Source organism: Canis lupus, chromosome 16 (genome assembly GCF_011100685.1).
Source record: "Canis lupus familiaris isolate Mischka breed German Shepherd chromosome 16, alternate assembly UU_Cfam_GSD_1.0, whole genome shotgun sequence".
Taxonomy (NCBI): Eukaryota; Metazoa; Chordata; class Mammalia; order Carnivora; family Canidae; genus Canis; species Canis lupus.
In genome coordinates, this window is record NC_049237.1 from 23,631,672 (window position 1) to 23,646,478 (window position 14,807).

A 14,807-nucleotide genomic window follows, 5' to 3' on the forward strand; every position below is an offset into this window, starting at 1 on the left:
TCATAGATTTTCCGGATAATTTGAAGGTTTTCTAGGTAGTTTGGTGGAGACAGGTGATTTGGAGACCCTACTCTTCCGCCATCTTGCTCCTCCCCCGGGGTGTTACTTTTAAACGTTCAACAATGCAGAGTACTGCCACAAAGAATCATCTAACCCCAATGTCAATAATGCTAAAATTAAAAATCCCTGCTCTAGAGTTGTGATTCTCAGGGTATGGTCCCCAGGCCACTAACAAGAGCATTACCTGTAAACTTGTTAGAAATCAGAATCTCAGGCCCCAGCCCAGACCTACTAAATTATAAACCCTGGACATGGGGCCTAGCATTTGTGTTTTAATGAGCCCTCCAACAATGTTAATCAATACACTAAAGTATAAGAACCACTGGAAGGACCCTCCTGCACTGTTGGAGGGAATGTGAACTGGTGCAGCCACTCTGGAAAACTGTGTGGAGGTTCCTCAAAGAGTTAAAAATAGATCTGCCCTACGACCCAGCAATTGCACTGCTGGGGATTTACCTCAAAGATACAGATGCAGTTAAACGCCGGGACACCCGCACCCCGATGTTTATAGAAGCAATGGCCACAATAGCCAAACTGTGGAAGGAGCCTCGGTGTCCATCGAAAGATGAATGGATAAAGAAGATGTGGTCTATGTATACAATGGAATATTACTCAGCCTTTAGAAATGACAAATACCCACCATTTGCTTCGACGTGGATGGAACTGGAGACTATTATGCTGAGTGAAATAAGTCAATCGGAGAAGGACAAACATTATATGGTCTCATTCATTTGGGGAATATAAAAAATAGTGAAAGGGAATAGAGGGGAAAAGAGAAAAAATGAGTGGGAAATATCAGAAAGGGAGACAGAATACAAGAGACTTCTAACTCTTGGAAACGAACTAGGGGTGGTAGAAGGGGAGGTGGGCGAGGGGTGGGGGTGACTGGGTGACGGGGGCACTTGATGGGATGAGCACTGGGTGTTATTCTATATGTTGGCAAATTGAACACCAATAAAAAATAAATTTATTTAAAAAAAAAAAAGAACCACTGGAAGGAATGCAATTGAAACAGATAGGGACACCTGGGTGGCTCAGCGACCAGGGATCAACTCCCACACACGGGGTCCCTGCGGGGGGCCTTCCTCCTCTGTCTGTTTCTGCCTTTTCTCTGTGCCAGAGGTGTAATTTTTCTTTTTTAAAAATTGAGGATCAGTGAATAAATATCTTAAAAAAAAAGAGAGATAAAGTTATGCTATCCAAAGTCACCTACATTTAGTATGAAACAAAAATACGATTTGAACCGATAGCCCATGTCAGAACCTATGCTCTTATCATTTTATATTGATCCTCAATTTTTAAAAAAGAAAAATTACACTTTTGGGCAGCCCGGGTGGCTCAGCGATTTAGCGCCACCGTCAGCCCAGGGTCATCCTGGAGTCCCGGGATGGAGTCCCGCGTCGGGCTCCCTGAATGGAGCCTGCTTCTCCTTCTGCCTGTGTCTCTGCCCCTCTCTGTATCTATCATGAATAAATAAATAAAATCTTAAAAAAAAAAAAAATTACGCTTTTTTTGTACTTTAACTTCTATACGTTGATTTATTCCTCCATCACAGAAAAAAAATTGTTGATAGAATGGAATTAGGTAGATCAGACAGAATGGAATGTGGGAGATACCATCACAAATAATCATACCTTCCCCAAGTCTATAAACTAGAATGCATTTTATCGGCTGCTAACTAATATGAAAACTACATGGATACGCTAATGTTGCTGGGCTTCTCAGATGAAATGTACTGAGCCTATGTGATGATTCTTTTCCCACTTAGCTTCTTGCCATTAACTGGTAGCATTCCAGATTCTTTCTGGTTTTTCAATCTCTAAAACTTAGGAAAGAGCAATCTTTTCATGTAAAGTTCAAGAAATTAAGCCTGAAAGTATAATATGCAAGGTAGATTTTCTTTAACAGGTAAGAATATAATTTGACTCAGAGGATGGGGAGAGGAGGTAGAGTGTAAATTTTCAAGCACATCCTGCTGAACTTGCTTGCTGCATAAACTCTGATTTGGAATTTAAACTTAAGGTGTTTTCCACTGGTAGGAAGATACTTTTTTTTCCTAAGCATTCCTCTTTCAACAAAAATTTGGAACATTTGATTCTTGGGCTAGTATAAATAGAAATATTATGCAGCATTCAAGGCAATTCGAAGTCCACAGAAATTAATTCTGGATAGGTACTAATAGTCATGCCTTTAAAGTGCCTGAGGCTTTCTTTTTTAAAGATATTTATTTATTTATTCATGAGAGACACAGAGAGAGAGGCAGAGACATAGGCAGAGGGAGAAGCAGGCTCCATGTAGGGAGCCCGACGCGGGACTAGATCCCTAGACTCCGAGATCATGCCCAGAGTCAAGGGCAGACACTCAACCACTGAACCACCCAGGCGTCCCAAGGCTTTCTTATTTTAACTATTTCCAGTGGAAGAATTCCTCCTATCTAGTACTAAATGCTATGTAGTGAAAACAAACTTTTGATATTCAAGATCTAATTATGATCTTCAATAATGAGCATGGAGGCTCTTGAATTCTGTAAGGCTGTCAGCTCCAAGAATGAGCTTTCAGTTCTTAGATCTTCTAGGTCACACTGGCAACTATATGTATCTTGCTGAGTGTAGCAGGCACTTCCTAACCTTCGGTGTGCACAGAATTCATATGGCCAAGGTGGCTAAAAGTTTATGTAGAGTAAATTAGTCCAAATGGGAGTCTTCCCAAGTAGGCTCCATGCCATCACATGCTTTACTCACTGAGCCAGCTAAGCACACCGACGGAGTCTTTCTTTGGAGCGTACTGCATACGTTTTTTCCCCCTTACACTCAGTTTTGGAATTGTTTTCAACACAGGCTGGCCTCCAGATATGAGGGGAACTACTAGACCAAACGTACACTTTTAGCTACCTCAAACATTTTCTGCGTAAACACTTACTCTGCTTTTTATAATGACAACTTAAAGAGAATCCAACATTTAAACTCAACTTTATTTTGAAACATTTCAATGCACAAGGTTTTAAAATGTTTCCAAATCTTAGAACTGTACATCTTTGTGTAGAATCTGCCCTCTGGTTGTTCTTGAAAATTTTCTCCAAAAATTTTTCTCGATGAGCCTTCCAGTGACATTTCAAAAATCCTTTTCTACAATGTCATATTCCCTGACCTCTCTGATAACCTGGATTTTGTTTTCTTGATATTTGCCAGATTCTACATAGATGCTCTCATACTGTGTGCTTCTGTTAGCATCCCTTCAAACTTTGTCACCCAAGTAAGTGCAATGAATCACCATCTTTTTGCAGATGCCCTTCAAATGAGCCTGTTTTCAAGACTTGTCTTTCTAGACTTTAAACAATGAAGCCCTACGTCAGGTTCAGTTAGCTAACTTCCTCATCGTTGCCGTGTTGCCTTTTTCTAGCATTGAGGGAAGAACTTGCTTGTACAGACTCAAAAAGGCACATCTTAAGATCCTCAATCTTCTGTTTACAACCTCTGCCAAATCTATTCCTTCCACAGTATCAAAAAATGTGGTCATTCATTCTTTTATCTCTTCCCTGCCTTGGCCACATTATGCAGCTTATCAGTTTTCCCTAAAATAGAGCAGGTAGGTAAACCCATCTTCTCGTCTGAAGATGGACCCCATTACATTTGCATGCTGTATGGTTAGTATATATTATTGCAAAAAACCAAAAACAAAACAGCCTCAACTCCCAAGAATAGCCTAACATCAAAGTTACAGCATGTATCAAAGCGCACGATTTGATTCTTGACACATTATGAAAGTCTCAAGAGTATTTATTTACACCACCTTTGTTGCAACCTACCTAAGGCAAAGCTTTTCCAACCTTTTCACCTAAGTGCCCCCACACAGGAAGGCGAAATGTATACTTCAGGGATCTGAACTCAAGGAACCGCCGAACAGCATCTTTGACATCTATATCTCATCTTTAACATGAACCCCAAACGCTGTAGTCACCCCAGGAGTCATAGATGTAGTCGTCTCTTATCCTAGAAATTACATTTAACGTTTTTAGCAATGAGTAAAACTCCTGGAAAAAGCACTAGGTTTATCCCGTGACTCTGCAGACCTCTACAACCCCCCAACCCCCGCCCCCCCGCCCCGAAAACTGACACCAAGTTCTGTGAAACCCGAAGCCTGGGTTTCATCACCGGCTCTCAAAGAGGCTGCGAGAGGCACAATTCCTAGCAGCAGAACTGAACACACATTCAAAACGCGACGACGTTAATGTGTTTAGTAATTTAAGGTCGTGGGTCCAGAGCGTCGAGTTCCGTTGCTGATTTGCACGTATCTTCCAGGTTTGTTTATCTACTACGCTAATAAGTACCTCGGCAGCGCATCTCGCACCTTGAATGCCGGGTGTGGGCGCCCTTCCGTGTTCCTCCGGCCCTCCCTGCCGAGCAGCGTCCTCCCGCGGCGGGCCCGGCTCGCCCTCCGAGCTCCGGGGCGCTACAACAAAGCTCCCGAGGGCCTCTCCCGGCCGCGGAGCCCGCGGGCGCCTCGGGGTCCCCGCCGCGCGAGCCGCCGCCGCCAACAACCCGGACCCGCTGCCGCCTGCGCCGGGGTGGCTCCATCCGGAGGGCAGCCGACAACCGAGCCCGGCAAGTTTCCCTCGGACCCGGGCCCTGCCCGCCGCCCGCCGCCCGCCGCCCCCCGCCCCGCCCGGCCGCCCGCGTAGACGCGGCCCGCACCGGCGTCCCCCGGCCCCGCCCGCCCCAGGCCCCGGATGTGACGGCACCGCCGCCCTCGGCGCTCGCCCCCCGCGACGGGCGTGGGGGATCCCGGAAAGGAGGCCTGGGGGAGGGGGTCCCCGCCAGGCATCACATACCCAAGTGAGAAGGCTCTCGCACAGCTCCACCCGCTCCACCGACTCCACGTTGAACATCTTCCCCGGCTGGGGCTTGGCAGCGCCTCCCCACCTCGCCAGAAATCGCCGCCGCTCGGTGCGGGGCTGCGTCGGAGGGTCCGGGCGGCTGACCTGGCCTCCGGCCCACCTCGTCCGCAGGCCCGGGCCGCCGACTACCGCCCCGGCGCCGCCAGCGGCTCCAGCACCGTCACCCCCGCCGCCCCTCCTTCCTCGCTCACTCGGGACCGCGCGCCCGCCGCGCGCGCCCCCGGCCACGCCCGCAGCCCCGCGTCCCCGCCCCCGGAGAGCGCCGGCCCTGGCCGGAGTCGCGGCCGCCGAGCCACTGCGCACAATCGGCCCGGCCGGCCCGCCTCCCCGCCCCGCGCGCGCCCCGACGCCGGCCCCCTGCGTGTCCCCGCGCGCACGCGCCGGGCCCTGGCGGCGGCTGAGGCGGCGGCGGGTGCCCCTCCGCCGTCCGCCCGCAGCCTCACGGAAGCGCGGCAGTGCGCGTGCGCCTGTGTCCGCACTCCAAATTAAAAAAGGGACGGCTAGTGGTTGCCCGGGAGGGGTGGCGGGGGCCGTGCCCGGAAATAGCCTCTGTTCTCTGTCACCGGGAACTGGCGAGGTATCCTCTGCGCTGGAGAGGTACGCGCCCCCTCCCCCTCCCCTCCCCTCCCCTCCCCCTCCGCGGCCGCCGGGTCGCGGCCGGCCACGCCCACCCGGATCCGGGCCCGCGGGAGCTGCCGGCCGGGCTCTGGCGTGGGCGGGCTGCCCCGGGGGCGCCTCCGGGCTTCTGGGCCGGGGGCGCCGCCTTCCTCCGGGAACCCCGGCGCTGAGCCCGGAGTCCCGGCGGCAGGGGCAGGGCGGGGCGGGGCGGACGCGGTTGGCACACGGCTCGCGGTGCTCGGTGCTTGCCTGGGGAGGACGGCCGGCCGGTCCTCCCGGGGTCGCGGGGAGCCTCGACTCCCCGGAAACTTGGGCTGCTTGAGCAGGGCGGGGTGTGCGCCAGGTGTTGGTGCGCGAGGACCTCGGCGGCCCTCGGGCCTGTGTCCTGGTGCAGACCAGGCGTTGGCCTTCTCGGGGTTTGCAGGGTGGCCCGCCAGCGCCCACCTGTCCAGAGGAGGGTGGGTGTGCGCGAGGTCCCCGTGTATTTGTAGGCGATAAAACATGCAGAAAAGTACATGCTTAGAGAAGATAGTAACTAACACCCAGGTAAAAACAGAAGGACACTGTCCATAGCTCAGGAGTCATACCCACACCTACTCTGCGTCCTGAGAACGATTCCCTCCCTAGGCTGACTTCGAGGATGCTCATTTTCCTGCTTGTGTATGCATGCCTGAACAATATAGTACTTTGCTTTTGTACTTTTAGGAGTGGGATCAGTGTATTGTGTGGCTTTAAATTAATGGTAAATTTGTATACATCTGTAGGTAATTTTCATTGCTGTCTAGTATTTCATCGTATAATAGGGTATCCATTCTGTTCATGGACTTTTGTTGTTCCGCTGAGGCTACTAAAAACACCTGGATACTAGTGCAAAGGTGTAGGGGGCTTTCTTAGGATATATGCCTTGGAGTCCTAGGAGAATCGTTGAGTTACAGGGAATGCATTAACTTTACCCGATAATGCCAAACTTATTTGGAGGGCAGCAAACAACTTCTAGAGCACATCTTTACTTTGGTTTGCGAGTTCCTGGAGCCCCTCTTTTCCCATCAGGAGTAGGTTTTGTCATTGAACATTCAGAACTGAAGTGAGTTGTTTCGTTTTTTTAAGATTTTACTTATTTATTCACGAGAGACATAAAGAGAGGCAGGCTCCGTGCTGGGAGCCGGATGTGGGACTCATCTCGATCTCCAGGATCACTTCCTGAGCCAAAGTCAGACGCTCAACCGCCACCCAGGTGTCCCTGGAGTGAGGTTTTTTTTTTTTTTTTTTTTTTAATTTATTTATTCAGAGAGAGAGAGAGACTGAAAGGCAGAGACACAGGCAGAGGGAGAAGCGGGCTCCATGCAGGGAGCCTGACGTGGGACTCGATCCTGGGTCTCCAGGATCAGACCCCGGGCTGCAGGCGGCTCTAAACCGCTGCGCCACCGGGGGTGCCCCTGGAGTGAGTTTTTAATGATGCTTTACAAAGTACCAATTAACATTTCACGTGTGATGAATTTATCATTCTGTAAATGTAAAAAACTGACCTGAAGTCTTCTCAGTGGTGTTAAAAAAAAAAAAATCTTCCCTACACCAAGGGAGGAGAAATCTTTAGAAATAAGTATGTCTCACCTGCTCTTGTTTCCTCTGTTGGTGCGTCTGGGTCTCGGTCAAACCAGAGTTCCTACATTCCACATTAGGTTGTTTCCACAGAATCCCTAGCATGTTAATGACCATTACCCTTGTTAGGCACGTAAAGTCAATAAGTATATGTTACATTGGCTTAAACCTGACTCACCTGCAACATGTCTTTGGAAGTCAAGAACAAGATGCTAGCCTGCTCTGGAGGGACTGTGGTGTTGTGAACACCTTCACTCCAGCTGTTCAGGTTTTCAAGGCTTTGACACACATGACCTAAGCTTCCATTTTCAGTCTTGACTGCTCACCCGCAGTACATGTATATATGATACTGCAGTGTACTTGAGATTTCATTTGTGGCTCCAGTTGCTCTCAATGAAGGAAATTATATTAAAAACTTCTTGAATGTGAGTAATTGCAGAAATCATGTGATGGTCGTGTTTCTACATGAACTTGGGTTAAAAAACACTGAGTTTCTCCTTTGGAAGTTATGGAATTTCCTACCTTTCCCTATTCTTAATTTTTTTTTCTGAAAGTTTTGGAAAAGACTAAGGAGAGAGGTGAGTGCAGCTTGTCTTAGCTGTCTCTTACTCTAGTTAGTTGGGGACTAGTTCTCATCAATGGCTGATTATCAGACTTATTTATTTGTATAGCTGTTTACCAGATTTAAATAAACATAATAGTGTCCTGTGTGGCAGTGTTCCCAAGTTTATGCTGTCTTCCCAAGGAATGCATACTTAGAGCTTTGGTTAAACAGAATTTGAGATGCAACATAGTGCAGCTATGGAGAAGGCATGGTTAAGTTTTATAATGTTTCTTGACAATTGTTAATAATAGTAATCAAGGGTGATTGGCTGGCTCAGTTGGTTTAAAAAATAAAATCTATTAAAAAATAGTAATCAAAATATTATAGTTTCCATTTACTGAGCACCTATATGATGTGCCAAGCAATATACTAAATTCTTTACCTTCATTATCTTGTTATAAACCCCATAAAACAGCTTTTTTAAAATTTATTTTTATTTTATTTTATTTTTGGTCAAAAAAGTGAGCATTTGAGGGATACCTGTCTGGTGCCATAGGCAACCAGGCACCTGGCTATAACTCTTGATTTCAGTATTGTGAGTTCAAGCCCATGTTGGGCATAGAGGTTACTTAAAAGTGGGCATTTGATATAGTTAAAATTAATTTTATATATTTTAGCATATGAGGAAGCTGAGATGCAAACTTTACATAAGTACACAGTTGTCTGACTCCAAAGCCTATGCTTCTCTGATCTATTAAGCTACTCTTCAATTAAACTTAGCTAGTTAATCAATAGCAAAACCGAAGCTAGAAACCAGTTCCTCTTTAGGCTTCTATCAATTATACCAGTTTCCAAGATCTATGGTGTTTTGTTTCTGTGAATCTCAAATAGTAAAAATGAAGTACTGGTAACTCTTATTTTCATATTTGAAATGGGGGAAGGAACTTAAGAAATCCTCAAGCCCAGTTTTTACATTCTGCAGAAAATGAAAGATCCTTAGAGATTAATAAAGTGAGGATACAGTTGTAGTTGAACTGGATCTAAAATCTGGGCTGTTAGTTTCCAAGCAGCAGTGCTTAGGCTTCAGTTCAGAGCCTGTGCCAGTGAGCAAAACCAGCAGCACAGTTCTGGTCTAGACAAAACCTGACTATATAAAGCAAAAGTTGGAGTAGAAACAATTTTTTAATTCATTCTCTATAATCTTAGATCATCTTATTAAACTGAGAATGATGATACAATACCTCATTTTTGAGCTATTAACTCCTACAGTTCCATTTTAAAACTCTGATTATAAGAAAAACTACTAGTGGAAGTTGATCTATTGGAAGCTCCTCACAAGGTCAGCTCTTCGTAGTTCTTCATGGGAGAGCTCAGGGTTTAGCTGGGATCTCCCTTGTCTCCAGAAACTTAGCAGCAATTTCCCCACCTCCCCTCTCTCAGCCCACTTTCTTTGGGGAAACCAGCGTTTGTGGAAATAAAAAGTAACTCTGCAAAAATAAAATAAAATAACTCTGCATTTCAATAAATTGGGAACCTCTGCTATAAAATGATGCAAAAAACATTATATGGCTCTGCAGTACTTAAAGTATCCTGGATCTCTGAGCTCTTGGAAATGTGCTTGAAGCAATATCATAAGCAGTACCTTATTTGCAAAGAAGTTAAATATACAGCAGAATGGAAAAAACGTATGATTTGTACAGTGGAATTTAGTCACATTACCATTGATTACGCTTGGCAGAGCACAGAAACAAATGTAACCCATTAAAAAAAAATACAAGGAGGGGGGAAGGGAATATCCCTCTACCCTATTATGTTCCTGGCTGAGACTCACTAGTAATAGAAGACGTTAGCAGGAAAAAACCAGAAGCTTAAAAAAAATTTTTTAAAGATTTTATTTTTAAGTAATCTCTACAACCAACATGGGGATCAAACTCCTAACCCTCAAGATCAAGAGTCACACGTTCCACTGACTGAGCCAGCCAGGTGCCCTGAAGCTTAATAATTTGTTTATTTCCCATGTACTTGCAAGGTACTCCGGAAAACTGAGTAACCCCCAAAGGGCCCAAGCCATCACATTAAATACCACTTTCAGCTAAAGACAAACGAAAGACCTTGGGGGTGGAGGAACAGGGTTATGGGAGGTTACCAGGAAAAGCACAGTAAACAAGGGTAAAGTTGTTCTAAGTCTGTGCCTCCTCCATTCATAAGTTTCTAGGGATTTAGTGCTGGTATATATAGAGATCCCCTTACAAATGGGGATTTCCCTTGTAAATGTCTTTTACAAAAGCATAACTTCTCCTTGGTTTTCAGAACTTTTCCTTTCTTTGCTGTCTTTTTTTTTTTTTTAAATAACGTAACTCACAAGACAAAATCATATTTTGGGGTGACAAATTCTGCTCTCCTTTAGTAGTAAATTTATACCCTAGGGAAAAACCTTAAAACTCTGTGAAGTAATTAGATCAGTAGTTAAAAGACTGGAAATCTTGACACAAGGGGATAACATTTGGTTACCTTTGTGAAGCTGCAAGTAATTCTCCCTGCCCCTAGGATTCTTGACACAGCTGTACAAAGTATCTCTAATTTTAAAAGAGAAACCTGCTGAGGCGTCTGGCTGGCTTAGTAATTGGAGCCTAAAACTCTTGGTCTCAGGGTTGTGGGTTCGAGCCCCATGTTAGGCTTAGAGATTACTTAAAGGGATCCCTGGGTGGTGCAGCGGCTTAGCACCTGCCTTTGGCCCGGGGCGTGATCCTGGAGACCCGGGATCGAATCCCACGTTGGGCTCCCGGTGCATGGAGCCTGCTTCTCCCTCTGCCTATGTCTCTGCTTCTCTCTCTCTCTCTCTCTCTGTGACTATCATAAATAAATAATAAATAAATAATTAAAAAAAAAAAATAAAATCTTAAAAAAATAAATAAAAGGAGGAAACCTGATAAAATAAATACCTAAATTTATTACATGGCTCACCCCTAGATTACTTGGGGCTGTTTGTTCAGTTTCTATTGGCAGTTCATTTGACTATTCTTTTGAATGAAAATAATGAAGTTAGAGCTGCTCTCTGAGTTTCCTGGTGTGTGGCCTTCATGATGGTTATTTGAAACCTATCATTAGAAAGTTCCTGATATATTAGGCAATTACTATGTGTAAAGCTGATGGAAACTGCCTTTGATCTGTTTGCTTTGGTTTCTTCCATAAGGTAATTTCCTTATTAGCAACCAATTTGGATTCTTTTCATAGGTGTTAGACTTTCACAAAGTTTCCTCTTAACAGAGACTTGCTAGGTTAATGAATAAAGCTTTTTAGTGCCATAAGTTATATATTTATTTATATATATATGTATATACAGAATTTTATTTTAATTATGAATAGTCATATATGTTTATTTCCTTTATTTTCCTTTAGGTGTCTTATGAGACTAAATTTTTCTGTTTTGCAATGTGAAAAATATAAATTATCTGTGATTCTTGGACTCTGATATAGTTTGGGTTATTTCCCTTCATACCTATAGAAATTGGGTATTACCATTTTTCTCAAGCTTAGTGTATGGGAAGGAGAGTTTCATATCCTCCCCTTTCTCTTCATAAGGAAATGCAGCCTCAGAGTGATTCCATATTCCAGACAGTTCAAAGAATTCTGAACCATATGCTGAGCTTAGTCCCAGGTGAGGCTAATAGTTTTTCAAGTAGAATTTTCACTAATTCAACTAATCATAGTATAGACATAAATATCTTATAGCCTGATATCTTCTACTTTTCAAGTTACTAACATTTTAAGTAAGGTAAGTCACTTGTGTTTAAATATACATTTATTAGGCCCTACTGTGTGCAGGGCACTATGCTAGATAACACAGGAACGTTTACAGAAGAAGAGAATATATTACCTTCCCAATCCGAAATTGGTACATTCTAGGACACAGGTAGTGCTGTGAGGGTGAAGAGAGATCTGATTTACCTGGAGAACTGATTTGCTATTTAAGAATGAGAAGAGCGCTGGCCGTGAGGAATATCTTTTTTGCCTTAAGATTAAAGGAACAGAGCTTGAAGAATAAAGGGTATTTTTTAAAAATTTGTTTTTAAAAAATGTAAGTAGATGATAAATTAATTGATTGAAGGAGATAGAATTTTATACTCCTGGGACACCTGGGTGACTCATCGGTTGAGCCTCTGCCTTTGGCTCGCTCTTGGTGGGGGGGATGAGTCCCTCATTGGCTCCTCGCAGGGAGCCTGCTTCTCCCTCTTCCTAAGTCTCTGCCTCTCTGTGTCTCTTATGAATAAATAAATAAAATCTTAAAGAATTTTGTACTCCTCCAGATAATGTGTCTGGCAAATTTTAAAGAACTCAACGAAAAAAAAAAAAAAAAAAAAAAGAACTCAACGGGAGAATTCCCACTGGAGTTGTACTTAATGCAATTTCCTTAAATGGGTGCTTTAAAAAAATTAAATACATTAGAAGTGAGTTATATTTTTGTTGTTTTGATTAGTATATTCATTTTCACTGTGTCATTTGTAACTTTTGTCTGTTTCTTTATCTTTTAGACTTGGAATGGCCAAATATCAAGGTGAAGTTCAAAGTTTGAAATTGGATGATGATTCAGTCATAGAAGGAGTAAGTGACCAAGTACTTGTGGCAGTTGTGGTCAGTTTCGCTTTGATTGCTACCCTGGTATATGCACTTTTCAGGTGAGACTAAAGGCCAAAATATTGAAATAATGTATATTTGCAAAGGCCACTGCTTTCTGACTGCTTCTAATAATTTTCAGTACTTCATTTAGAAAAGTGAGTAATAGACCTCAGTGATTGTGATGTGGAAATGTTGGCGTTTGGAGCTAATGGCCAAGAAAGAATTCTTGAGATGTCATCAGTGGAAAAAAAAGATGTTTTGTTTTTGTTAAGATTTTATTACTTATTTGATAGAGCAAGTGAACACAAGCAGGGTGAGGGGGAAAGGGAGAGACAAGGGAGCCCTATGTGGGGCTTAATCCTAGGACCCTGGGATCATGACCTGAGCTTAAGGCAGACACTTAACCCACTGAGCCACCCAGATGCCCTCAAAAAGGTGGTTTTATTAAGGCATGGGGACAGGATCGTGGGCAGAAAGAGCTGCTCGAGGGTTGTGACAGATGACAGATTATATACTTTCAAGTTGGGGAGGGGTTAGGGATAGCATAAGTCTCTAAGGAAAATTTTTTTTTTAAAGAGCAGTTTAATCTTCCTCTCATTTTTTTTTTTTTAAGATTTTACTTATTCATGAGAGACACAGAGAGAGAGAGAGAGAGAGAGAGAGAGAGGTGCAGAGACACAGGCAGAGGGAGAAACAGGCTCCAGGCAGGGAGCCTGATGTGGGACCCGATCCGGGGTCTCGGGGATCATGCCCTGGGCTGAAGGCAGCGCTAAACCGCTGAGCCACCTGGGCTGCCCTTGCATAAGTTTTGACTATAGAGAACAAACTGATGGTTACCAAAAGGGAGGTTGTTTAGGGGATGGATGAAATAGGTGATGGGGATTAAAGAGTAAGTACACTTACTATGATGAAAAAATAATACAAATAAAAAGTAATTATTGATAGGTCTGTAGGTACTGCCATTTTATCAGTGGTTCTCTAGTTGTTTTTGTTGTTTTTTTTCTTTCTTTTGCTTCCCTCTTGATTTGATGATTTTTTTGTGTGTGTTTGCTTGAATTCCTTTCTCTTTATGTTTTGTGTACCTATTATAGGCTTTTGGTTTGTGTTTACCATGAGATTCATATATAACATCCTATGTACATATAGCAGTCCATATTAAGTTAGAGGTAGCTTAAGTTCAAATACATCCTAAAAGTAGTATATCTTTGCTCCTTCTCGTACATGTTTTATGTACATGATACCATATTTTACATTTTTCTATTTTGGGTTTTTTTTTTTTTAAAGTAAGCTCCACACCTAATGTGGGGCTTGAACTCATGATGCTGAGATTGAGATTCACTGGATAATTTTGGTCTCTTTTTTCAAAGAATGACAAAAGACCATAAATCATTGGTAGATGATGTACTTTGTTTTTATATTAGAGCCAGTCTTTCCCTTGCCATCTTTATTTAGACCTATTTAATGTCATTTTCTCACAGCGAAGATGATCACTTTTTTAAGATTTATTTATTTATTTTAGAGAGACGGAGCAGGAGTGGGGGTGGGGGGAGAGAAGATTTCAAGCAGACTCCCCACTGAACGCAGAGCCTGATATGGAGTTTAATCCCGTAACTATGAGATCATGATCTGAGCCGAAACCAAGAGTCATCACTTAACCAACTGAGCCACTCAGGCGCCCCAAGATAATCACATTTTAATGATTGTCTAATCTAGTTCTTTAAATCTGTCTTAATTACCCTAATATTTTCTAGATTTTTGGTTCTGTACATGTTCAGCATCCCAGGCTGTTTGTTCTTGTTGTCTGGCTATACTTTTTTTTTTTTTTTTTTTTAAGATTTTATTTATTCACGAGAGACACAGAGAGAGGCAGGCTCCATGCAGGGAGCCCACTGTGGGACTCGATCCCGGGAATCTGGGATCACACCCTGAGCCGAAGGCAGACACTTTACTGCTGAGCCACCCAGGCATCCGTCTGGCTATACATTGACTTTTCTAGCATTCTACAACCAAATTTTACACTCTTTTATCTTCTTTTTATGGAAAGAAACAAAAAGAAAAAAAAAAAGACCTTCCAGTTACATGGTTTATATCTATACTCTGAAAAGTAGTAACTATCTTTTTCCAAAGAGAAAGGAATGGTTTTCCAGTGTCCTAGAGAAGTGTTGTTTAGTTAGGTATATACTGGTATTTAAATGAGATGGTTCATGTGCTGTGCCTTGATAGATTGTTTTCACCAGAGAGTAGCTTTCTGTTAGAGATTGTTTATTTAGTCACAAAAAGGTAATATTTAAAATAATCTACCAAACTTTAAGGTATTTAAACAGAGTTCAATAGTTTTATTATGTTTATGTTTAGTTTCTGATTAGTTGACTTTTTTTTAATGTTCTCTTAAAACTAATGGTCATGTTTTGCATGCTACCCTGAATTTTTTACTAAAAATTGAATAATTATAAGATGTATTTTTAACATTTTTCC

At 43.3% G+C, this 14,807-nt stretch overlaps 2 protein-coding genes across 5 annotated transcripts in view; one reads left to right on the plus strand and one right to left on the minus strand.

Moving 5' to 3' along the window:
- The window catches only part of HOOK3 (hook microtubule tethering protein 3), a 109,519-nt gene extending 104,378 nt beyond the window's left edge, over positions 1 to 5,141 (minus strand). For both annotated transcript variants that reach the window (XM_038559913.1, XM_038559915.1), the window contains exon 1: positions 4,889 to 5,141. In XM_038559913.1, coding sequence (XP_038415841.1) covers positions 4,889 to 4,945 — 57 coding nt within the window. In that variant the 5' untranslated portion in view covers positions 4,946 to 5,141. The remainder of the gene's footprint in view (positions 1 to 4,888) is intronic.
- Positions 5,142 to 5,334: 193 nt separating this feature from the next.
- The window catches only part of RNF170 (ring finger protein 170), a 28,781-nt gene continuing 19,308 nt past the window's right edge, over positions 5,335 to 14,807 (plus strand). The window contains exons 1-3 of one of the 3 annotated variants that reach the window (XM_038559917.1): positions 5,335 to 5,551; positions 11,298 to 11,373; positions 12,248 to 12,391. In XM_038559917.1, coding sequence (XP_038415845.1) covers positions 12,255 to 12,391 — 137 coding nt within the window. In that variant the 5' untranslated portion in view covers positions 5,335 to 5,551; positions 11,298 to 11,373; positions 12,248 to 12,254. The remainder of the gene's footprint in view (positions 5,552 to 11,297; positions 11,374 to 12,247; positions 12,392 to 14,807) is intronic. The other 2 variants (XM_038559916.1, XM_038559918.1) reach the window with 2 other exon arrangements.